Raw genomic sequence first — 23,383 nt, 5'->3', positions numbered from 1 at the left:
AAGATCTCGAATTCAATGTTCGCAAGCTCGAACGCCAGATAGATGATATGAAGGGCGAACTCGATGCTGCTATTTCCGAAAAGGATCGAGCGGAAGCGGATCTCGAGGAACTCCAAGATGAGATGTCTAACAAGTCACTTGTCACCAAAGGTCTCTCCCGCCAAGTTGAAGAGAAAGTCGCACGACTCCAGACCGAAGTTAATCATTGGCAAGAGAAGTATGGAACTCTCGAACGGGACGCATCTGAGAAGGACAGATACATGCAAGAAGTAAGCTCTAGGGCCGAACAACTCCTACAGCAACGGGAAGCTTGGGATCGCGAACGCAAACAACTTGCATCCAAACTAGAATCTGTACAACAAGATCTTGCCACACGCACAGATGAGAAGAATCTCCTCCAACTCCGTCATGATTCCCTAGGAGACGAATCAGCTTCTCTCCAACGAGATGTGGCTCGTCTCCAAAAGCAAGTTGACGAACTTGAGTTTAGTCTGGATCAGGAGAAGGCACATGGCTTACAGATCGAGCGTGATATGAAGCGCAATCATCAATCCGAGGTTGACCGTCTAAATGATGACGTCGCGGACCTCCAGGATGAACTCAACCGAGTTCGGGAAGAGGCATTCGGTGGTCAGTCAGCATCAGCCTCTCTAGAACGAGAAGTTGCTCGCCTGCAAAAACGTGTGGGCGAACTAGAGACAAGCTTAAGCCAAGAAAAGGCCCGTTCGCTACAATCTTTATACGAAGCCAACGCTAAACATAAGGACGAAGTCGACCGGCTAAATGACGACATTGCTGATCTCCAGGATGAGATTACACGGGTGCGTAAGGAGGCATCAGGTGGCCAATCTGCGTCAGCGTCGTTAGAACGGGAGGTTGAGCGTTTGCAGAAGCGCGCCAGAGAACTTGAAACCGATTTAGACCATGAGAAAGCGAATGCTCGAGTGCGCCAAAACACTTCTGGCGATGAGTCCGCCTCACTGCAACGAGAAATCACTCGTTTACGGAACCAGCTCAGCGATATAGAACTTAATCTTGACCAGGAAAAGAGCCACGGTCGCCAGATCGAGCGCGAAGTTCGCAATCAGCTAAAGTCTGAAATTGATCGCCTAAACGATGAGGTCTCTCAATTACATGCCGAGGTTCGCGAGAAAGATAACCGCTACGATATTGATAACGAAAAATGGCAAGCTGAAAGACGTAACCTGGAGTCTCAACGAGACCGTCTCGAAGAACGGGCTGCTGGACTTGAAAGGACCATTGATCGACTACGCGACTCCGAGGGCTCGCTATCCAGCAAAGAGACAAAGCTGCAAGATGCCCTGAACAGCGAGGCACAGCGCCACAAGAGGGAGGAAGCCGCACTAAGCCGTCAAATCGACGACTTGCGGCAGGATTTAGAAACTCGACAGTCTTCGCTAACCGCGCTTCGCAATGAGATCGCTGCTGTCCGTGAAGAGCTTCTCCAGAGTCAAGCGGCCTACCAATCTCAAGCTGAGGAAATAGAGGCTCTGCAGGACGAAGTTGAAGTTCTCCAAACTACTTTGGACGAGGAATCGGAAGATGCTGCTGAAAAGCTGAATGAAGCCGATCGGATGTATCAAGACCTTAGGCGCCAGCTCGAGATAGCTAAACGTGACCAGTCTCAAAAGGCAGGCGATCTTGGGGAGCAGTTGCTAGAAGCTAACCAAGTGTCCGACGACCTCAGAAGACAGCTCGAAGAAACGAGCCGAAAGCTACGCGAAGCTGAACGCCAATGCGAACGCCTAAAGCAACAAACAGACCGGGAAGCTCGTCATGAGTCCAAACAATCAGACAAGAAATTAGAACAAGCCAAACGTGAAGCCGAAGAGCTCAGGCGAGAGCTAAATCGAGCAGTTAAGGAATCCGAGAAAGCGAATCGCCTGAGCGAAGAGTTGCGAGAACAACTAGACCTAGCAAGGCAGGATCTAGACTATGCCAGTCCATTATGCAAAGAACTCCGCCAAAAACTGGACCGGGCACGGAACGAGCGCGCCGCATACAAGGCGTCGGCCGAGAAACTAAAGGCAGACTGCGAGCGATTACAGGAAGGTGCAAGGGAAGCGCTGAAATGGATCGAGGCCAAGAATTCTGAGTCCCCCGACGGTCCTTCTAATCCTTACACTCCGCACATTCAGAAGAGGGGCACCAAGGCCAGCTTCCGGTACGGCGACATCGTAATGGACGTTGTAGACCAGCGGGATCACGAGGCGGTTATCCGAGCGGCGGACGCGGCGGAGAAGCGACACACCAAGGAGATCCGCGGCATGGCACTTCAAATGCAGTGGATGCAGGCCAGGTGGGAGCGCGAGGCTAGTTTGAGGAACGACGCCGCCTTCGCGAAGAAGTTCTTGGCACTACAATTGGAGATTGCTGATGCTTGGTATGTTTTCCATCTCCTATCCTTTTCACGATACCTTACCATGTGGCACTTTTAACTAACACCCGAATAGCAACAAAGCAGACCTTCGCATCCTAAAGAGCATCCACAAGCAACTAGGGATAAAATCACCCGACGCGCTGCTCTCGTCTCGGAAGCGGGAGACGTCCAAGAAACCGCCAAATAATCTCAAGATCTTCGCGAACGTGCTGAGGGCGGTGGCGCGCATGCGCATCAGCGCGAGGAACTGGGGCGAGCACGAGAAGACGAGGAAGAAGCTGGTGAACGCGTGGGAGGAGAGCCAGAAGAGGGAGGCGGAGTTGGAGGTGCCTGTTTGAACTTAGGCGACTCCGGGTCTCGACTATAGCTATAGTACGATACGATGGTGGCTAGTTGTTGCTGTATTTGATTAACGGGTGCCCGTCCGCGCAGGAGGAGTTCGAGGTTTGTCGCATTGACATTTTACATTACCCCGTCTACGGACGTGGGTTTCGGAGTTCGGGCTTGTGTGTTTGGGCATTTGAAAATATTGATTGATTCTTTATCAAACCCCCTCTTTTACTTTTTGAGGATAGGGGTAGGGTAGGGGGTGGCATGGAAGAAAGGAGGTGGGCATAGGATAGGGTAGGGTAGGGATGAACGAGAAGTTAAATGCAGGTCTGGTTCTGGACTGAAATATCATAACAAAACGGAGTGGAGTGTGATGAGTGAGAGAATGAGATACCAGAATGCTTGCTTGAGGTTGTTTGCAGGTGTTAATCTATACCTTAACTATTCCGAGTTATTGATATGGATATATCGTGTAAGCTCCTTGACTGTAAAGTGAGTGCCTGTGCGGCGATTGCTATTCTTCATGGATTTATTTGTATTGCCCATAAGCTTAGGATAAGCACGTGTCCCTCGGGGGTCTCCCTCAACCTAGACCTTCGTTGAGAATTCCATTTATTCGCAAACTTCTGGTGCTATGAAGACGTATGACCACCGCCTATTCATTATATTTCCCTAAGAAACCAAACGTTGAAAAGCCAGCAGCTGAACCACCTACCTAGTAGCATGTTCACTTAGCAAACTTAGGTTTCCGGTTTATCTGTCTGCGCTTTCTCCGTCTTACCCTTTTCCTCAACGGATTGGCCCTTAGCCTTCAACGCCGCCACGAGGATCTCGTGGAGATTATACCGCTTCAACGAATCCCAATCACCGTCCACGACGCTCATTCCGCAAAATGACTGTCATTGTTAGCTTAGCCTTCTCCCTCACTCATTTTAGGAAACTTCAAAGGGATTAATGGTACATACCTGGTAAATATCGATAAGAATAACCTTGTCCGGAGACGTGAGATTGACCTTATGGCGCGTGTCGATGAGGTTCGCGACCTTCTTGATCACATCCTCGCGTTTGAGGACATTGTGCGCGCGGAACGTCGGGCGGATGGCGTACTATCGGATTAATCTGTTAGTCAAATTTCCGACATCAACCACAGTTAACAACCCCCTGGGAACCAAAAGTAACGAAGGAATAGAAGACAACATACCGAATACGCCTTCCCCTTCGTCTCCTCGCCCTTCTTCTCATCCCCACCTTCACCTTCACCCTCTCCCTCTCCCTCTCCCTCTCCCTCCCCCTTCCCATCCCTCTTCTCCCCAACAAGTCGAAAATGCTCTCCGAGCACTTTCCGCGCAACCTCCTCCAACCCCGCCTCGTTCGCCTTAGCACTCGCCGTAACCGGCGTAAACCGATTCAAGAACCGAGCCCTGCGCCCGCCCTTCCTCCAGTCCAAATCGTCCCGCGCGTCGACGCAGATGCGGTGCGCGAGCTGCACGGGGTCGACGGGGGCGCGCGTCCGCATGAACAGCAGGCAGTCCAGGTCCAGGCGGACGGGCTCGAAGGGGGCGTTCGGGTCCCGCGTAAGGGCGGAGGGGAGGCCCTGGACTTCTTTCCGGATGGAGGCTTCGATGTTGCCGTCTTCGTCCGTGGAGTAGGCTGGGTCTTCTGGGGTGAGGTTGTATAGGGTTGCGCCGTACTAAGGGGTGGGGGGTTAGTATAAGGGGGTGTGTAGATGGATTTGCTGGGGAGGAGGAATGGGAATGTGTGAAAGTGGAAATGAAATGAGAATGAAAATGAGAGGATATGGGTATGGGTAAGAGGGAGAAGGTTACCTCTTCGCAAATATCCATAAGCTCCTCCAACGCTTGGCGCTCCTTGCCCTTCACACACGTCGTCGATAAGCCCACATCACCGGCCTCCAGGCCCTTGGCTCTGAACATCGCGAGCTTGGCCTCGTGGTGAGGCGTCGTCCATTTGCCCTTGACACCTCCCTATGGATGATTACAAATTAGTAACTAGAGACCAAAAAGTGAAGTGAGGAATAGAAACCGGGATAGAGTCTTACTTTGCTTCTCTTGAAAGGGTGGTTGTCGGACCCCGGGTGCTTTCTCTTGCTGTAGTTAGGATCCTTCATGGCTGGAGATATGAGAAAACTCTTGTTTTAATACGAGTTTCTTCTGAGTTCGATTCTTATATCACACTCAATTGATCAGAATGAATATATAAATGGTGATCGTAGTTGTTTAAGTAAGAAAGCCTTCACTGAGCATATGAAATGAAAGTTGAGATTTTATATAAGCAAATGGTCCGTGCGCTATTTGTACCTTCCCGCTTTATTCCAGGTGCAACAGTCATGGTCTCTATACATAGTACTTATCTGAAAATAGGGGGTATCATAAGTCTCGAGTATCAATATAACCCTCAGCATTTCATTATTATACATCTATCTATACCCATCGCCTTACTATATGGATAGGGGTATTGCAACTAAAGTCATTTTCGAACCATCCCAAAAACGAAGAACAAAATATCCATTCAATCCCTAAAAGACACCCACCGTCCCATATTTATACACTACAGCTTCAATTCGTCAATCAGACCTTATGATAATCATCCCTCATCTATTCTATTAGACTTCACTCTCCATTTTCGTTCTCCTCTTCATATACCTTAACCTTCTCCGCGTACTCCTTGATGTTGCTGACGATATTGTCTTCAATCATAAATCCCTTGCCGGCCGCAACACGCAGGATCAGCTCGTTAAGCGTCTGTCGTCCTAATATATCCACGTGGTCCGCCGTATTAGGCCCTCCGCGAGGGTTAAACCTTTCCGGCTCGTGGGGCATCTCAACTACAGAGACCTTGACACCTGCCGGGTTATACCGTTTCATGCGCCAACCCTTGGAGCACATATAACCAGTACTAAGAAGATTGACCGTACCATCACCTTCTCCCATGATGACCCCGTGATCAATGTCATCAACGATTAGTCCCGTATCGATGGTGGCATTGAGATTCGTGAAGCCCGGAAACTCGGGAGTGCGATAATAATACGACCTTTCCGTTGGTTTCCCTACGCCGTAGAAACAATAGATCTTTAAGTTGGGGGCTAAAGGTAGCCTCGTCTCTAGAGGATTGATCCATTTACGATAATCCAGCTCATTAGCTTCAACTTCGGCAGAAGTATGTGCTACACCGTGGGAATAGCTCCTCTGGATCTGGTCCTTGTACCAGGTATCGGCCGTTTCCATAAGATACTGCATCGCTCCGCTGACTGTTAAGTTCTTGTCCGGCGTAGTCCAGTTAGCACCGCGCCGGAAATTCAAGAATGAGCCAAACGAGTTTTTCTGGCCAGGCAGGTCGTCTGGTGCCCACGTCAAGTTCCCCCAAACTGCATCGCCTCCAAGCGGTAGCATGGCCGACATGCCTGGCATGGCTCGGAATATCTCGGCCCGCTCGTCTTTGTTGAGGAACTTCTCGAGTCCATACACAGCAAAGGAATTTAGTTGTGCGGTGTCGCGCATTTCCCCCGAGAGGATGGCAGTAACATCTTTGACTGCGCCCAGCATGCATCCACTAATGTTGATCCAGGCTTCGACATGACGTTCGACCCAATCGTCGCCTCCTTTACCACCATGCGCCGACGCGACCCAATGGAAGAAATAAAACAGGACTTGACTACCCATGCTATGAGAGGTGAGGACCACCTTCTGACCGGAGAACTGGTGGGCTAGCTCAACATAGCTCTTTAACCTTGAAAAGTACTGGTCTCGAAGCTCAAGGTCTTGATACGACAACCGCCAATCGTAGGCGGCCGTGAAAGAACTGGTGGGGTCGTATCCCAAAGACGCGAGATTTTCCAAGATCTTGCTCCAAATCCAATATCCCGTAATAAAGAAGTCGGTAGCATCGAAACCCTGGGCAGCTCTCAGCTTGATGTTAGGCGGGTCTAGCCCTGTTTTCTTGTCTAACATAATGTGCTTTTTCCATATCTCCTTATCCATAACCAGCGCTCTCATCATGGTCCAACTGCCCCAGAGTCGCTTTCGGAAGTACGGTCGGGAAATATTAGCGGTACCCCAGGATTCGAGGCCTGTAGAGATGACGCCAGGCACCATGATGACGGGATGATGGACGCTAAGTCCTTCGGACCGGGCCTTCAATCCGACGGAAAAGGAATCATAGCTATCGACGAAATCCCGCTCGCCTTTCTACAATTACAAAGTTCATTAGTTGAGATATGCATAGTCATATATCTTTGGAAGAGGGAGTCATACTACAAGATCCCTCATATCCTTGACCAAACCAGCTGGCAGCACATCAAGGAAGCTGTCCATGCTAAGCTCGCCAATCTCGGGAAGTTCGATTAGATCATTACTTTTGGCTAAGAATCCGGCAGCTACAAGGCCGAACACGATACCCAGCAGGAATATAAAAGTGTTGCGCCGTTTGCGCATCTTCGGTTTGTGATCATGGACGACCTTGACCTTGTCGCCCGGCTTCACCGGACTTTCGTCTCTCGGGGTGGGGGCCTGCGACGAGGATTCAGAGGTGTCGGCGCCGACAGCCCGGCGTCGGAGAGTTGATGCCATCGTCAGGCAGGGTTAACATGACCAGGCACAGAGTGCAGCGCGGGAGTGGATGATGGGGGATGGATCGGGAGGGCCGTTTACGTGTTGTTGGAAATCTGGAATGAGGGACGGTGGACGATCAAAAGGTCAAAGATCAACAGGAAAACGGGGCTAGCTACGTCAAATAGCTATGTTGTCTGCTGTCTCAAAAAAAGATTATTGTGTCATGAAATGGGAATAAAGTTAAGGTTATTTCTTTCACTGTGGATCCATAGTTCGTGAGTTGTTCACGAAGTCAACTCCGAGTAAACCGGGAAGCCGTGTGTGGTACCTGATCAACAAGCCCCAATTGATGCAGGTGCGCGGGCGGAAGATTGAAGTTGACGACACAAAACAATTTGCGACGTTTTGACGTCAGTGTTGCTGCTGTGGGTAGCTGTTAGCATGTGCTGCCTTCTGCTTGGGGGCAAGCATGAGCCGGCGAATCACGTTAGGAATGTTTCAGCCTACCGACCAGTGATGTTTTAGGGCTCTCTTCAACTGGAAACCGCGGCATGACAGGCATGGGACGTTTTTAAGCTCCAGTTTAAACTTGAACCCAGGAATCCACTAACCCCGCCGATCTATTACCGGATTGGTCAGATCAGGTAGCCTCCCGTTGAAGCCTTCCATTCTTCTCCCTGTACTCTTACGTACGTCGTACCCAAGTAACTCCGTACCTACCTCTGTAGGAAGCGGGAACGGGCAGAGCGGGCAACTTTAGGTTGCATGTGAAAGCGGGCCACGCTTTGTAGTCCTATCAGACTGACATATCATAAATTTATTACTGTGACACCAACAACTCGAATTGCCGTCTTACTCAATTCTTCCAACCTGCCTACTTAACATCTTCTCCGTTTATTAGTCAAATCTTTTGTCCCCTCACTGCGGACTTCTTCCCGTCGATATCCTTATGGTGGCCGTTATCGTCAATTCTATACTAAACCGGCGAGAATTTTCGTAGCTGCGATAACGGTGCTTTGTCCCGAGCTCTCGGTCCCTGTCGGCTGTTACCTCCATGTGACCTGCGGCGCAGCCATGGACGTAGCCTGCGATGCCCGCGCAACTCAGCTTCCCGGCGAATTATCATATATCCAATACGAACATGCTCTAGAAGAAAAGTATCTGCCCGCGATTCGGGCATTGATCTCGAAGGACCTGAGCGAACCGTACAGTATCTACGTCTACCGATACTTCCTGTATCAATGGGCGCACCTCTGTTATATGGTAATACCGGACTTCGCTCTTCTCGGTAGTGGGGAATATCTTGGCTAAACAAGTATCGTGTAACAAGGCACTCAACCCCGTCGACAAATCGTTAATGGGCGTCATCATCTGCAAACTCGAACACCATGCGTCGCACTCACCACCAACGCATCGAGGCTACATAGCCATGCTCGCGGTAACTTCCACGTTCCGAGGCCACGGGATAGCAACGCGGTTGGTAAAGATGGCGATCGATGCGATGGCCGAACGCAACGCCGACGAGATCGTCCTAGAGACGGAGGAGACAAACACCCCGGCCATGAGACTATATGAGAGACTAGGATTCTTACGGTCTAAGAAACTCCATAGATACTATCTCAACGGAAATAGCGCTTATCGGCTCGTGCTACTCTTGAAGTCGACGGATCCAGAAACGGATTAACATTCTAGCTATTCGGAGGAGTGGTAGAGGCCGCTGGGATTTGGATAGGGAATTGGAAGAGGGGTCGAAGGGAAAGGGATGATATGCCTGCGGCTATTTTCGAAGTCGAAACTGGCGCAACGTAGCGTAGTGTCGATTTGTGCGGCACTTCACAACCTTCTTTCGTGAGAGGTTGGATGCACGGATTTATGGCCTTTCAAGGAGGAATTGGGTATGCAGTAGAATACTATGGCAGCAGATATTAGGTAGGGTTCGACGTGGCAGCATGGATGTTCATTGCATTGGCGGCGTTATGAGGTCAGCAAGTAAGCATTGAGATTCTGTTTAGCTTACACTTGAACTACCTAGGTAGCACCCCTATCCTCCTTGACGTTTCTGATCATACATTGGAAGCAAATTCTCGGTAGCAAAGGGTATCTCGAAAATTCAGCTATTCCTCCCGGGAATGTTTACATGAGTCTTCATTATTCTCCAGATGATGTCCCCTTTCTGGTTCTAAGCATGGATTTGGTGTCGTAGATGGAAGCCCTTATCTCCCACGGGTTTCCGTGCGCTATCCCCAAGTACGTGTACACATCTAAATTGGTAAGTATCATATTGATTAAACAATGAGAAAAAAGGTGAACGACTGACCTGGTTTGTAGTACAAAGGCTTGTCGTTGGCCTGGATAAGTCCAAGTTTCTTCAATTTCTCCGCAACCCTCTTGACATCTTTCGTGTCGCTGAAATCGGCGGTGTAGACGCAGATGAGCCGCTCCGTCCTCTTATCGGTCGTTCGTCGTGGCGCAACCTTGGCGCCTATCCCAAGCTCATTATTTGCCGTGGCCTTAGCGATGGTCTGCCAGACTTCGTTGACTTCGAAAGTGTTGCAGAAGAGCATCCACTTGCCGCATCGTACGCGGTGGGCCTTTGCCAGGTTGAGGATATCCTTCGCGGCGTCCGTGCCGGCTGTCCGGCATTCTCGGGCGATGAAAGCCGGTCCGTTGCCCGAGTTCTTGCACATGTTGATATACTCGGATGCGAAGTGGAGTCTCGCCATGCCGCCTTCGACGACACTAGGTAGGTCGGCGCCTTCTTCCTCGGGCGCTTCATCTTCACCGCCACGGATTTGCTGATTGCTTGCCTCGCACTTCTTCTTGCGGTTTATATAAGGGTTACAGACCCATATCCATTGGTTTTGGGGAGTTTCGTCGGTGGTTGCGGGTGGAACACGTTCCACAAACTCTTCGATTGTCTCTGTGAGCTGCCATGCGTACTCCAGGCCGGCGTATGGGTTGTGAAGATGAGACACATCTAGCATTTCAACGTCTTCATTTTCAGCTTGGATCTTTAGTGGCGTATTAACATCCCCATGTTCCTCCCACCAAGTTTCGGGATCAAAGTCTTTCACTTTAGCTTTTAGGTCTGCCATAATCTCGTCGTCTCCTGAGGATGAGTGTTAGTGATTTAGGCCCGCTCTAAAATAAAACAGATATTTTCACCATAGAAATCAGAATCTTCGGAACTCATGACAGGGCGGTGTTTTATAATTTATTTAAATAAATGTTTGTATTACACGGAATCTAGATCGGTGCTTAGGCGCAAATAAGGTAGTACTGAGTAGGCTGTGTGAGCAGGCTGTGTCAAATAATAGGATTTAGACAAGTAGGATGTCGGTATGAAAAGAACGAATGGAAGAAAAGTAGGAGATGTAAGACGTCGCGGAAGGCAATCATAATAGGTCGTCAGATGCTGGAAACGGAATCGCTGGAATTGACATGTCGAATTCGAGGATGCCGGGGACCCTGTTCCCAAGAGCTTGGGTTGATGTTCAAAGCGTCCGAGTCCCCAGCTCTCGTTTGTCGCTCTCCAGCTCTCTAAGGCTTCCAGGGTTGTAAGTGGAAATATTCATTGGAACCGGTCTGTCGGGCACTAAAAATGACTGGGAAGGGCTCCGCTAATCACAGGGTCCATACCTAAGTGGGTATAGCGGGGACGATTCCGAGCCGTTCTGCGGTAGTACACATACCCACTTTTATCCATGGCTAAGCACATACCCGTGGACCGCAGTTTAACTTCATATGGTGCACCTGAACTGTTAAAAATTGAGGGGAGTTGCATGTGGTAGGAGGTACTTTGAAAGTTTCTTTGCTACCAAGATCAAAGTCAATCATACACTGGAATTATACGATACGACTATATACACCTCCAGGCTATCTTATCATGATATAAGTCAGTATAAATTGCTAAAGATTAGCTATTCGGTCAATATGTTATAACGGGAGGAATATACGCATGTCGGAATATTGCTAACGATTTGCCCCCCTGTTCGAAAACAAATCGTCATGGAAAAGCAAGGACGCAGCATCACGCCGCTGAGGTCATTGACTTTGGACCTCCCTCCTAGCTGTATCGAGTTTTGCCCAAGTCACCCGGAGTATTTTGTGGTTGGCACATATAATCTGCAGAGGGGAAGCGAAGATCCCGGCACCGTTGCCGAGGGCGATGAAGAACAAGAGCAGGCAACAAAGTCCGTGCAGACCCGAGATGGGAGTCTCATTCTCTTTAGGTTGGCCGAGACAGATGATGTGTAAGCGCTCTTCCTAACCCCCTTTTGTCTTTTTATATCAAATTCATCTTTGGATAGAAATCATATACAAACCGTTCTCTATCCTTCCGCAATCCTTGATCTTCACTTTCACCCCGAACGAGAAAAATGTGCCGTTCTAGCTGTGGTATCCAGTACCGGAACCCTTTCTTTTTTCAGGCTTTCAAGTTTAGAAGGGTCTCAGGTCTCCCTAGAAGAGATCGTTACACATAGACCACTTGATGTTGAAGAAGGAGTTCTCTTCTTATCATGCTCATGGCATCCACATATTCCCGAACTCCTTGCAATTACGACATCGAATTATCAAGTTCATATTTTGCAAGTTGATGATTCTTGGAACGTCCACAAGACACATACGGAACCAGTGATTACACATACTCTTGAGGCTTGGACGGTGGCGTTCTCGCCGTTTACGCCCCAGGACTTTCAGCAACTCACAATATTTTCCGGTGGAGATGACTCCAAACTTTTTGCCAGGAAATACGCATTTGATCCCAAACGGATATGTGGCGAAGATGATTCAATCGAGACCCCCTATCCTCAAATCACAATGAAGGGGCACGAAGCAGGAGTCACCGCAATCTTGCCCCTAAGCCTTCGGCTTGACTCGCTCAATTCTATAGTTATCACCGGAAGCTATGATGACCATATCAGAGTATTTGCCGTCTATGACTACGATGGATTTCTTTCAAACTCTGGCATATTAGCGGCAAAGAATCTAGAAGGAGGAGTGTGGAGGCTTAAATTAATTGACTTACAAAAGACAACAGGGGAAAAAGAGGAACATCGCTGGACGGCTCTCATTCTTGCATCATGCATGCATGCGGGATCAAGAGTACTCGAAATCACAGGTGAGACGGCTACCAAGTCTTGTGAGGTCAAAGTTCTCGGTCGTTTTGAGGAGCATCGGAGCATGAATTATGGCAGCGATTTCCAGCCGGGATCTGAAAAGGAAGACCGAAAGTTTCGATGTATCTCGACAAGCTTTTATGACAGGTTGTTATGTTTATGGGAGTATTAGTACTACCTGGATGCCAAGTGCCGTGGGAATGCACTTTCCACTTCAGTGTTTCCGTTAGGCAGTGTGGGCATTGTACAATATATATCCCCACAATACAAGTGACTCATCAGTGAGTGGTACGATGCGCACGCAGGTACCGTAACTACATCCCTACTTACGTAAACGTAGGGCACTTAGGGCACTTGCATATCCTCCTCAAAAATAGCCATCTATTAATATATGAAAACTACTACTACACACCTAGAGTGCCTAGAGTTTTAATATCCCCTAGCAGATGTGATAGGTATCTTGCCGATCTGCTGTGAAACATTTTAGGGACTGCGCAGGAACTGATACACGGGACAGACGCCATAAGGCGCAGTAAGGAACTTTTAGAATTGTTCTAGTCCTTCCAGAACAGGGGACTTCCGAGGTGAGTTCGGCCGCTAATTGGTTCCGTCAGCAATTCCAACCCGAGATTGTGGAGACCTTACGCTACCTACTAGCACATCGGAAACCTAGTACATAGCTAGTACGATAAGGTTTGATAACAGAGGGAAGGTCCACTGTCTACTAGTACGGCTGCACGGGTACGAGAATACCTAGTAAAGTTACCTTGGGTTTAAGGTCATTTAAGGTCGTACCTCCAATCATCGCGTGCAAACCATGCCACCGAGCTGAGCAACATTAAACCTCTTAATAAATTTCCTCCGAAGACACACACGAACTTCAATCGCGACACTTGTATGTAACATTGGAACCCATTCATCCATTTACCAGGCAACGTCGTCCAGAAGGATACTCATCAATTATCAACAAACCTGCCACTTTCTTTCGCTAAGGTGCCTGTTCTTACGCCGTCATTCTCCATTCATCGCATATCCGCCTTTTTCTATCTCACCCTGCCGTGCCTGATGATTCGCACCTAAAGGCGAAAGTACATCCCGATCAGTTCCCGCCCACCCCCCTCCCCTCCACGATCGTCGGCGGCCGACCGAGAAAATTCCAGATTTTTCACCCGATATGACCGCACATACCTCGATCAACGGAAACATGGGAACGGGCGGCGTAGGTATTGATTCCGAGGACATGGCGGTCCTGCCCAAGATCCATAAGGCCCTGGAGGTTGTCCATAGTCCTTATTCCTCCAACGACGACCGTAAAGATGCACAACTATTCCTCGAAGAAGTAAAGAATGACCGTAAGGCTTCCTTCTACGGCTTCCATCTTGCCGTCGACAAGACTCAATCTCCCGTCGTACGTCATTACGCCTTATCGTTACTTGAGCATGCGGTTAAGCATAAATGGGTTTATGGTGATGAAGAAGAGGCTGCCGCCTTGCGCAATTGTGTTCTCCAGCTTGCTCAAGGCGTATCAAGGGATGACCCTATTTATTTGAGAAACAAGATCGCCTTACTATGGGTCGAGGTTGCGAAAAGGAGTTGGGGAGACGAGTGGATGGATATGGACACCATGCTTGTCCAATTATGGCAGGGTCCAGATTCTGCCGTACAGAAGGAACTTGTCCTCCGTATCCTAGAGATTCTCTCGGACTATATACAAAATGGTGACGGTGACGATACTATGTTGGCTGCTCGTGAAGCTGTCCTCAGTAAGGCGGCTGTCGAGGTCTATAACCCTGCCGCCGTCCTAGCGGAAATCTTCCTCAACCGCCAGCCATGTCCCGGCGTTAGATGTGGCGAAGAAGGTTGGATCGCCAGAGTCACGGATTTTCTAAACCATTGCTTATCGGGTGACGTGCCGCACAACACCGAACTACGAAACTGTGCCGTTCGGGCTCTCGCCGTACTCTATCAAGTGCTACCCACTGCCTTCCTGAAGACCGTCGCTGCTACCGGCTGTGTACAAGTGCTGTGTGAAGGACTCCGTACTTCTCACATCGAAGTCCAAAAGGTAAGATAATCATCAAGCAACCCATTAATTTGCTATGACCACTGTCATTAACTAATAAAATATCAAAGGCATCCTTAGAAGCTATGCACTCATTATACGCCCGTACAACCTTTTCCGACCAGGAGTTCTTAGATCTCGTTGTTCCGCTATACGGTAGCAAATATGTTGACTTATTCAGACGACTTTTTGAGTGGTCGGTAGTTGATCCGGAGGACATTGATGACGACAAGTACCAATTCTCCAAGAAGCTGTCCGAGGTAAGTTATGTTGTGACTGTCAATATTTAACTCTATTAACTGTGATATCAAGGTAATTTCGTTCCTCGGAACTTACATGGACCGTCGATTCAATGTTCTACCGAACGATTCGGATCAGATTGACTTCAAAGGATTCTTACAACTTCTCCTACTGATCACGCAGAGCCAAAGTCTGGTTGTTTCGATTCCCGTCCTTGTAACATGGACTCGACTCCTGAACAACCGGTCCCTCGGTCCAAATATTGCAGATGTGCCAACATTCATTGGTCCACTTCTAGAATGCTGCAGCTCAAGACTTGTTCGATATGAAAACCTACCTGAAGATACTCAGGATCCCACTTTCCAATTATTATTGGAGGATACGGACACGATTCCGGAGCGTCATGCTTTTCTAGGCAATTATCGACGATATGGTTCCCAGGTGGTTGAGAGCATAGTCCAATTGAAGATAACGGAGGCAATGCAACACATTCTTGGCCAGACGGAGAATGTATTGGGACACCTTTATGATAACGTCCCACCATTTGATAGTACGTCTCGATCAATTTGTTGAAGCTAGTGATCTAACTTGTAGCAGTGGCAACATACTCGAAGACGTCTCAGCCCGTGCTCCGTGTCGACGCTCAAGCGACGGTCATCGAGGCAGCTCTAAAAGGGGTTAGAAAGTGGCGTAAGGAAGAACCTCGTCATGTGAGCATATCTGATCCTAAATCCATGTCGAAATCTCTACTAATGCTTGATATCCAATAGGAGCAGGAGGTTGCCGCCTTAGAAGAAAGCTTGGAATCCTGGTGTAATCGACTGTTGGGCATGAAGTTCGAGGTTGGTAACCCAATACCTTTAACTTTAAGGCATTAGCTTACCAATGCAGGATCCGTTGATTCGGAAAAGAATCCTCCAGCTTCTTGTCGCCTTTTCCGTCATGGCACTCGATAGGAACCCAAGCTTTATGCTGAAAGTTCTTGAGCACATCTTGGTAACTTGGCCAGCCACACATCCCGATTACCGTGTGTATTCGGATGCCATTAAAGAACTTCAAGCCGAAAGCATGGTTGAGTTGCAGAGACTTGCAGCTAAGATGCCTGATCACCTCCTCGTAAGAACTCCGATTCAAGCTGTTACATGAGGATATAAACTAATGATGTGTCTAGGATGTCTATGATCAGATAGAGACAAAGGTGAATGAGATGATTGCCTCGGGAACGCTTGATGAGAAACGTCAGATTAGCTATCAGACCTTTCTATTTACTATCATGTAAGTTCCAAGGAAGCCGCTTTCAAAAGAAATACTAACAATTTTAGTCACCGTTCTACTCGACTCGACCAGGCTACAAAGGCGCAAAAAGTAATGGGGTTCATTGACCCCGTAGTCTCCCAATGGCAAAATGGCAATCTGAAGCAGGCATTGTCATCATACGCGGGCTTTTGTGAGCTCATGGCGCTCGATAAAGCACAGAGTTATCTATCACGAAAGCAAATGCAGAATATTGCGGATTGGGGCTCTGTGGAACTTGATGCTGAGGGCCAGGCACTACAAGCAGAGCTTGAAGAACGACAAACTCTCCTTCCTCTACGGCCTACGAAGTCATTCTTGACCTGTTCGGTTGATAAAGTGGATAAGGAAACCGATGCGTACCACCTCTCATGTGCCTTGTGGCAAGACGGATTTCCCATCATTCTTCCTGAACTACTGAAGTTCTTAAAGTAAGGGTTACACATATTTATCTCCATAGGATCGTTTCGACTAACATCTATGTCTAGTTATGCACATGCTTCTCATACCCCTGATAGCTGGGTGGGATTGGCGCCGGAAGCGAGGTCCATTGTTGGGCGCGTTCTCACCGACCGGTTTTGGCAGGCAGGCATATCAGAAGGTAGTAAGGATGAATTTTATGCCCGTGTGCTCGATAAGAAACATACTCTGGAAGGTCTCGCTTCGACGATCCGGGGAAGCATTCGATTCGTCCGCGAATCTTGTTATGCAATTATTTACTGCATGGCACGCTTAGACCTACAATTCTACGGGTTTGGCGAGCTACCAGGACCCTTAGCTCACGCTCTCCTGGCCGAGTCCTCCAGTCTCTCAGCCCACCAGTTGATCAATGTCCTCAACTTGGTTCGATATCTGGTGGACAACTGCCCTGTTCCATTACGAGATCACTTTCTCCCTCCCATCTTGGCTGCTTGCTGTCTCCAGATGGACACTCGGATTAATGCCGAATGGGAGAAGCTTGATCAACAGCAGGCGGTAAAGACGGAAGGAGATGCTCTAACCGAGGAGATGAAGGCGGAGAGTATATTGAGACAGTTAACATATGCGTCTGTGATGATGGTTGCCGACTTCCTAGATCCGGCTAGAAAGAGTAAGTTCTTTTTTTTTCGATTCGTGAGTTTCAGTATATATATGCACCTAGCTAACGTGAAACAGACCCTCCGCCCTCCGTTATAGGAGAGAACGACTATCCTACTTTACGAGTGTTCTGTTTGATGCATTCATCTATCGTGGAGCCTCTCTTGATGTTCTGCACTCATGCCATACGATGGCGGGACTCGCGCTGCTGTGGAATAATGCTGAGAGTGTTTCGCTCCATCATTCCGGATTTTATGATCGAACCCCATACAGATTCGGCTCGTATTCCCCCGGACACAGCAGCGGCTGTTCGCGAGTACATATCATCTTCCGTCGTGAAGGCGTGCATAACGTCTATTCACGAACCCTACTTCGTTGAGCTGCAGAAAGATTTTGCTTCTCTCATTGCCACGATCGTGGTCACTTACGGCCACCTCACATCAGCAGCCCGGGATGTGCTGATCTCGCTTCCCAATATGAAACAGGATGATGTTGACAGTGGAATAGAATACATGATGAAGCTGACGACGAGCAGTCGTAGCCAGCGAGCAGTCATTCTTCAATTACTAGGCGACCTGAAGGGAGTTAGTGTTTCCGAGATGGGAAAGCTAAGCAAGAGCATCGGAATGCCCACAACCAGCAACCTCCCTGCGAAGAAACCGATACGCAGCAAGATGGCACAGGAGTTTATGACAGCACCAGAACCAAGTCACAATGGTTCCGGACTGGGCAACAACAACAATGGTTATCAAGACGGGAACACCGACGTTTTAGAAGGTGTTGCTAGCCTCTTCGAATCATAGAGTTAGACGAAATTCTCTACATAGGTCCTCATTGGATCTGAGGATATGGTCCGACATGGCCAACTGCTGAATCCTCACGACCAAAGCGACCACGATTGCGTTTCAGGCTAGGTTTTGATACCAGCAAATTTACAAGTGCATACTTGTGTGGGACAGGCAATAAGCCATTTCAGTACTGGCTAAGATTAGAGCCAGGATAACACCTACGACAAGGTCAGGCTGACAAGTTTGCCAGACGCTACTGAGGTCATCAGCTAACACAACATGTTAGATCTTACAGCGAGTTCCGCGTATACACGACGTAGATTGGTTGATGTTGTGCGATGCTTTAGTTAGAGATGAGCATTCACATGCTCCTAACAGCGTAATGCATAAAAAAATTCATATGCCTTGATAGGTACACTTTAAAGTGCTTAACAACTTTCGTGACGTTGAAATGTTTATGTCCGGATATTTTAGAAAATAGCCGGCGCCAGGCCTCGTTACGTTGAAACGGCAGTGATCTGATGTGAGCTTACACATGGATCACATTTCACCAAGTCTATCAAATAATTTGATAACACCAACTACCTATGATTGTATAAGCTGTATGAGGTATGCACGTAGATAAGGACGGCTGTGCTGTATAGGTAAGTAAGGGATAAGGGGATGGAGTAAAGGGAGGCACGTGGATATTACTATACTCTAGTAAGACGACGTCCATGGCGGTATAATCCCTTAGGGTACTATCCACGGATTCCCTTTATTAATCTTAATTAACTGCCCCGCCCCGGCTGTAGGTACGCCGCACGTTGAATGGATTACCGGCTTTTTAGGTACCTAGGTACGATAAACGGGGCGTATGCATAACCGTATAACGGGTACGAAGTACTATGCGTTCATAGAGCCAAACCCCCCGAACCTGGAAAGCCAGAAGCCAAACAATGACCTGTGCTCGGTGCGGGGAACTCTCGGGCAAAGCCATGGCGAAAAGGGAAAAGACCTAAGGTATCCTACCGTACCTAGGTAGCGCAGGCTGGGCAGGGTAGGTAGCGCAAGATCCATCTAGCTTAGGGATAACCCTGCATTCAATGCCTTTAACATTAGGGAGGTACGTAGCAGGTAATTGTCTTCTATTTCTTCAGTAACTTTAGAAAAACAGGTAAAACTTTCTGTAAAAAACAGGTAAATCCATTTTTAGACTAGTTCAAAGCTATGACACTAATCTTATTGGTTGCCCTTAGCTCCACAAAACGCCCACCTTTAGATCATTATTCATTGGCTGGAAAACGTAAATTTGAATTACTTAAGCAACATTATGTAAGTCAAAAACAACATTACATAAGCCGAAAAACAGCCCCGCGCCTAAGTCACTAACACTTCAATAAAATCTAAATAGGTTTTATTCAAAGGAGCTTCTATAATTAAAACATATACAATTTTGAAGCTCTCAATTCAACAAATCTAACGGTGTAATTTTTATCCTATTGCATTAGCTTTGCCATGTGTTATTAGTGTTTAAAGTGAGCCAGCAGTACCTGGTAGTAGCACGTGATACCCCTCAACTCCAACGCACATGCTTACTCAGCCATATGAACTCTTCACGATATCTCAGTCATTATACGTCTGATACAAGTGCAACCAAGATCAATCGATTCCTCTCATTAATCTCTATCTAATGGTATATACTTCATTTTTTAAGTAAGAACTCTTTGTTGTTGCAAAAAAACTGCGCGCGCCGTCTCCAGCTTGTAAGCTGATTGGTTTAAAGTGGTGTTGCGCTAGTCTTCAAATGGATTTACCTGTTTTTTAGAGAAAGTTTTACCTGTTTTTCTAAAGTTACTGCTATTTCTTCCCCTTTACTCCAAACGCCAAACGCAAAACCCATACCAACCCATACCAATCCACACCAACGCATACACCATACACGCTTATCGTTGCAGCACGTCTGATCGACATCCTTCCACAGCAACGAAGCTCAGCTCACGAGCCCATAAACCCGTAAACCCATAAACCCACAAACGCGCGCGACTGCGAGGTTGGGTCCCGGGTGTCCCAAGGTTATGATTTCGCTCCGTACAAGTCCGACCGCATATCGTCTTTTGTTTTATTCGACCAGTATTCCCTTTCCCACTCACCTCTGGGCTTCGTGATGAGATGTCGGATAGCTTGTTTGGGCTCTAATCAAACATGGCCGACTCAGACACCGTTTCCTCGATAGAGAGCGAGGAGCAATTATGGGATGGTACGTTTCATCTCCGCTTCCATTTCGTTTTATTCTTTTCCTCTATTCGATACGGTTGTGTACACAATGCAACAAGATAATGCAATAGCAATACGCTGATCTGATGTTGGATTGTCTTAGAATTGAATAAAGTCGTCGCTACTCAATGCCCCGCAGAAGCCCACGAGACCATCGATGACGCCTTGCGATCGTGGCTCTACCTCGCGTCGCGATGCAGAGACGAATTCTCTCAATCGGAAGATGATGTAGCGTCATGTTCGCAAAGTCTCCTAGATGGAAACCTCTTCCGCACCGACCCCGAATACGTGCGCAAGCAGATTATCTACAGTTTGTTGCAGGAAGATGAGCCTGGACCTCTGTACGTCATCGCAAGCTTCCTATTGCTCGACGGCCGTGGAGATGAAGCCACGTTCAAACGAATGATTGAGGAGGGATGTTTCCACCGGTTGGTGGAGTTGATCAATGGCCGAAAAGATGATGACCCGGGTCTGCACCGATTGCTACTGGAGTTGATGTACGAAATGTCGCGTATTGAGCAGCTCCGCATTGAGGACCTCCTGCACGTCGACGATGGGTTCGTGACATATCTATTTCAGCTTATTGAGGGTTTATCCGACGATGTCCACGATCCATACCACTATCCAATCATCCGTGTTCTTGTAAGTTGTGACGCACCCACCCATCGTACTTCCACTTATCTATCCACAGCTCGTCCTTAATGAGCAGTACATGGTTGCATCGACGACGGCCGTGAGCGAACCTACCTCACCAACTGCGCCATTGACAAACAGGGTCGTCAAGTGCCTCAGCATATACGGTCCGATTTATAGGACGTTCGGCGAGAATATTATACTGCTTCTCAATCGTGAGACCGAGACGTCTTTGCAGCTTCTCATCTTGAAACTCTTGTACTTGCTTTTCACCACAAAAGCTACGTATGAATATTTCTACACCAATGACCTGCGAGTGCTGCTCGATGTCATCATCCGGAACCTTCTCGACTTGCCGAATGAGTTGATGGCTTTGCGGCATACCTACCTTCGCGTCTTATATCCTTTACTTGCGCACACCCAGCTTAACCAACCCCCTCACTACAAAAAGGACGAGGTGCAGAAGCTGCTGAGGATACTAACCAATGCGGGCAATGCCCATTTTGCGCCAGTGGATGAGACTACGATGAGGCTTGTCGATCGCGTGGCTAAAGTCAAGTGGCTCTGTGAAGATTGCGATAGCTTGGGGGCTAGCGATGTCGCGCGCAAGTTGCTCGGTATCAGCCTCTCGCATAACGAATCCGCTAGTAACGTTAGTGTTGTGCACGTGGCGGCAGTGATGGAGAAGCCAGGCGTCCAGACGCCGAGTCGGAAGGCTGACGCCAAAGCCGAGAACGGGGCTGTGCCAAAAGCTGATGCTAAAAGTGATATATCGCGTTCCAACTCTAGCGGGCATTCCAAAGATGCCTCGAAGCCAAGCAGACCAAAGAAACCGCTACCCGAGGTACCGAAGCACCGGCACGGAATACCGTATACCTCTGTGGAAAACGGGAACGGTAATAGAGGTACTAAGAAGTTACCACCGAAGGCGCCGCCGCCGAGACGCAAGGGCAGGATGAAGCATTCGACCGAAACGGTAAAATCGATATCGGAGCTGGTTTAAATATTTGGCAGCCCTTCTCCGTCGGGAGAGAAGAGCGAGGAACGTAATTCGACTAATTAGGAATAGCGGCAGTGTTGAGATTGGACTCTTTTCTGCCGCGACCAGCAGAATGGCATGATGAACCTTGGTAACTTGATACGGGAAACAGGAAACGGCGTACCGGACGGAACAGCTGATGCTGATGCTGATAATATCCACGGATCACAATCAGGATGCGACACTAGCATTTGCATAAGCAAGGCGTTTACGGGGGTTAATCGTTGGGAGAGGGGGTGGTGTGCGGGTTTCCTTTTCGGAAGCGCGCGTGTGAGCGAGTAGGGCGAGAGAATTAGTGAGTAACTTAAGAAGTGTGTAGTGTTTTGTGTCGTTGTATTATCAAGGCTATTGTTAGGATTACGAAGATATTAATATACGTAATAGAGTCTTGTTATTTCAATAGTATTGCATTTCAATAGTGTGGCTCAGGTCCGGGGGCGCGGTCTCTGATTGGCTGTAACGCTTATCGATAAGCCGCTACCACCGGAAACCGGGATACAACCTATGCCGCCTGTTCGCACTCGAATAACTTTACTTCAACATACTCTCAGACAGTATAAATATAATCAGTTTGTAGCGCTTAATTCAGTGATTCTAGAAATATTTGTTTTAAGTAGTTGCACTCTTTTTTTTTGCAAGGTATACTGACTTGAAGTAGTCAGGCTGATGTTGCTGTAGGGGCCCAGGGTCAGGTGACACCCCAGAGAGTGCAAGCTACTTGCAGTCCAACTATTCTAACCCGTATAGCTCAGCCAAAACAGGTCTAAATAAGGTGCAACCTGGATCATTCAATTGGTATGTCTCTAGAATATCTTGATACAGAAGTGCAGCTTCTCAAGCCTCCTTTCGACGAAGTTATTCAAGTGTGAAGCTCAGAGCTCCATGAATCCGAGGCTGCGCACGGGCAGTACTTTGATTTGTAAAGATTTTGTATGGCAGTCAAAGTAGCCGCGCTAATCCCTAGGGTCTATCGATAAGGGTTTCGGCCAATCAGAGACCCCGCGCTCGGACCTGAGCCACACTATTGAAATACAATACTATTGAAATAGCAAGACTCACGTAATAAGACTTATGAAGATATTCGATTCTTAAGATAACTTGCAGTTCGGAGTAGAGTATAGGAAAAATGAGATATGGTAAACAGTTCAGGTTCTAGAGACATTGCTGATAGGCTCCCTCAGTTACATATGACGAATGGTTATAGTAATGGTTGTAAGCTGCATGGATGCTGATCTAGAACTTGTCTTCTTCAAGTCTCGGTCATGTACGTACTATGTAGGTACGACATCCTAAACATCGCATCGTGGTGCAGCGGGCTAAAGCGTTGCCGGGAATAGCTACGAACTGATGATGACATAATTCGGCCGTTAGCGCCGTAACGACGCTGTTGAGATTATTGATCTTCGGTTTCTTGCCAGGGACAGGGGTCAAAATTCGTGATAGTTTGATTTAGTACGAGACTAAACATATGAGTGAAGAAGTCTCGGGCTCGCATGTGAAATGGGGCCGTGGCTTATACAGATAGATACATATGATATTGATGTCAATAGAACCCAACAGATTTATAATTGATATG

At 48.0% G+C, this 23,383-nt stretch overlaps 7 protein-coding genes across 7 annotated transcripts; 4 read left to right on the top strand and 3 right to left on the bottom strand.

Moving 5' to 3' along the window:
* Positions 1-2,965: 2,965 nt before the first annotated feature.
* F4807DRAFT_178583 (uncharacterized protein) lies at positions 2,966-4,992 on the bottom strand. The gene is made up of 5 exons (XM_047993543.1): positions 4,791-4,992; positions 4,558-4,716; positions 3,933-4,421; positions 3,697-3,837; positions 2,966-3,627 (listed from the first exon to the last, which is right to left on the bottom strand). Exons 1-5 carry the CDS (start codon positions 4,857-4,859, stop codon positions 3,472-3,474), a joined length of 1,014 nt encoding a protein of 337 aa, XP_047851969.1. The 5' UTR covers positions 4,860-4,992; the 3' UTR covers positions 2,966-3,471.
* Positions 4,993-5,118: 126 nt separating this feature from the next.
* F4807DRAFT_434649 (LACT-domain-containing protein) lies at positions 5,119-7,813 on the bottom strand. Its single transcript, XM_047998816.1, has 2 exons — positions 7,003-7,813; positions 5,119-6,936 (listed from the first exon to the last, which is right to left on the bottom strand). Exons 1-2 carry the CDS (start codon positions 7,315-7,317, stop codon positions 5,362-5,364), a joined length of 1,890 nt encoding a protein of 629 aa, XP_047851968.1. The 5' UTR covers positions 7,318-7,813; the 3' UTR covers positions 5,119-5,361.
* Positions 7,814-8,373: 560 nt separating this feature from the next.
* F4807DRAFT_462601 (acyl-CoA N-acyltransferase) lies at positions 8,374-8,983 on the top strand (the record flags this gene model as incomplete). The annotated part of the gene is made up of 2 exons (XM_048001853.1): positions 8,374-8,562; positions 8,630-8,983. The coding sequence occupies 2 exons, from the start codon at positions 8,374-8,376 to the stop codon at positions 8,981-8,983; spliced, it is 543 nt and encodes a 180-aa protein (XP_047851967.1).
* A 464-nt stretch (positions 8,984-9,447) lies between these two features.
* Positions 9,448-10,492, bottom strand: F4807DRAFT_462600 (DUF1917-domain-containing protein; the record flags this gene model as incomplete). Its single annotated transcript, XM_048001852.1, has 3 exons — positions 9,448-9,560; positions 9,617-10,408; positions 10,465-10,492. The coding sequence occupies 3 exons, from the start codon at positions 10,490-10,492 to the stop codon at positions 9,448-9,450; spliced, it is 933 nt and encodes a 310-aa protein (XP_047851966.1).
* A 574-nt stretch (positions 10,493-11,066) lies between these two features.
* On the top strand, positions 11,067-12,801 carry F4807DRAFT_434637 (uncharacterized protein). Its single transcript, XM_047998815.1, has 2 exons — positions 11,067-11,552; positions 11,610-12,801. Exons 1-2 carry the CDS (start codon positions 11,308-11,310, stop codon positions 12,589-12,591), a joined length of 1,227 nt encoding a protein of 408 aa, XP_047851965.1. The 5' UTR covers positions 11,067-11,307; the 3' UTR covers positions 12,592-12,801.
* Positions 12,802-13,244: 443 nt separating this feature from the next.
* Positions 13,245-18,342, top strand: F4807DRAFT_434635 (ARM repeat-containing protein). The gene is made up of 11 exons (XM_047998814.1): positions 13,245-14,484; positions 14,553-14,741; positions 14,794-15,271; positions 15,319-15,431; positions 15,492-15,563; positions 15,613-15,837; positions 15,893-15,996; positions 16,044-16,445; positions 16,503-17,104; positions 17,170-18,107; positions 18,166-18,342. The coding sequence occupies exons 1-10, from the start codon at positions 13,594-13,596 to the stop codon at positions 17,892-17,894; spliced, it is 3,801 nt and encodes a 1,266-aa protein (XP_047851964.1). The 5' UTR covers positions 13,245-13,593; the 3' UTR covers positions 17,895-18,107; positions 18,166-18,342.
* A 1,375-nt stretch (positions 18,343-19,717) lies between these two features.
* On the top strand, positions 19,718-22,207 carry F4807DRAFT_434632 (uncharacterized protein). Its single transcript, XM_047998813.1, has 3 exons — positions 19,718-20,118; positions 20,239-20,777; positions 20,827-22,207. Exons 1-3 carry the CDS (start codon positions 20,064-20,066, stop codon positions 21,769-21,771), a joined length of 1,539 nt encoding a protein of 512 aa, XP_047851963.1. The 5' UTR covers positions 19,718-20,063; the 3' UTR covers positions 21,772-22,207.
* Positions 22,208-23,383: the final 1,176 nt, after the last annotated feature.

This window comes from Annulohypoxylon truncatum (assembly GCF_022578515.1).
Source record: "Annulohypoxylon truncatum strain CBS 140777 unplaced genomic scaffold F4807scaffold_27, whole genome shotgun sequence".
Taxonomy (NCBI): Eukaryota; Fungi; Ascomycota; class Sordariomycetes; order Xylariales; family Hypoxylaceae; genus Annulohypoxylon; species Annulohypoxylon truncatum.
Note: the sequence above shows the minus strand (reverse complement) of the source record. Positions and strands in the feature narration are given on the sequence as shown.

What these genes read in the sequence shown, in the direction of transcription:
- F4807DRAFT_178583 (XM_047993543.1), bottom strand. Translation starts at nt 4,859, where the DNA reads ATGAAGGATCCTAACTACAGCAAGAGAAAGCACCCGGGGTCCGACAAC. An exon ending in CGAAGGGGAAGGCGTATTCG is followed by an intron (nt 3,838 to 3,932) that starts GTATGTTGTCTT and finishes TTAATCCGATAG; the next exon opens with TACGCCATCCGCCCGACGTT. An exon ending in TTCTTATCGATATTTACCAG is followed by an intron (nt 3,628 to 3,696) that starts GTATGTACCATT and finishes TAACAATGACAG; the next exon opens with TCATTTTGCGGAATGAGCGT.
- F4807DRAFT_434649 (XM_047998816.1), bottom strand. Translation starts at nt 7,317, where the DNA reads ATGGCATCAACTCTCCGACGCCGGGCTGTCGGCGCCGACACCTCTGAA. An exon ending in AGGATATGAGGGATCTTGTA is followed by an intron (nt 6,937 to 7,002) that starts GTATGACTCCCT and finishes TTGTAATTGTAG; the next exon opens with AAAGGCGAGCGGGATTTCGT.
- F4807DRAFT_434637 (XM_047998815.1), top strand. Translation starts at nt 11,308, where the DNA reads ATGGAAAAGCAAGGACGCAGCATCACGCCGCTGAGGTCATTGACTTTG. An exon ending in TTGGCCGAGACAGATGATGT is followed by an intron (nt 11,553 to 11,609) that starts GTAAGCGCTCTT and finishes ATCTTTGGATAG; the next exon opens with AAATCATATACAAACCGTTC.
- F4807DRAFT_434635 (XM_047998814.1), top strand. Translation starts at nt 13,594, where the DNA reads ATGACCGCACATACCTCGATCAACGGAAACATGGGAACGGGCGGCGTA. An exon ending in TAACGTCCCACCATTTGATA is followed by an intron (nt 15,272 to 15,318) that starts GTACGTCTCGAT and finishes AACTTGTAGCAG; the next exon opens with TGGCAACATACTCGAAGACG. An exon ending in AGATGCCTGATCACCTCCTC is followed by an intron (nt 15,838 to 15,892) that starts GTAAGAACTCCG and finishes TGATGTGTCTAG; the next exon opens with GATGTCTATGATCAGATAGA.
- F4807DRAFT_434632 (XM_047998813.1), top strand. Translation starts at nt 20,064, where the DNA reads ATGGCCGACTCAGACACCGTTTCCTCGATAGAGAGCGAGGAGCAATTA. An exon ending in CGAGGAGCAATTATGGGATG is followed by an intron (nt 20,119 to 20,238) that starts GTACGTTTCATC and finishes GGATTGTCTTAG; the next exon opens with AATTGAATAAAGTCGTCGCT. An exon ending in ATCCAATCATCCGTGTTCTT is followed by an intron (nt 20,778 to 20,826) that starts GTAAGTTGTGAC and finishes ATCTATCCACAG; the next exon opens with CTCGTCCTTAATGAGCAGTA.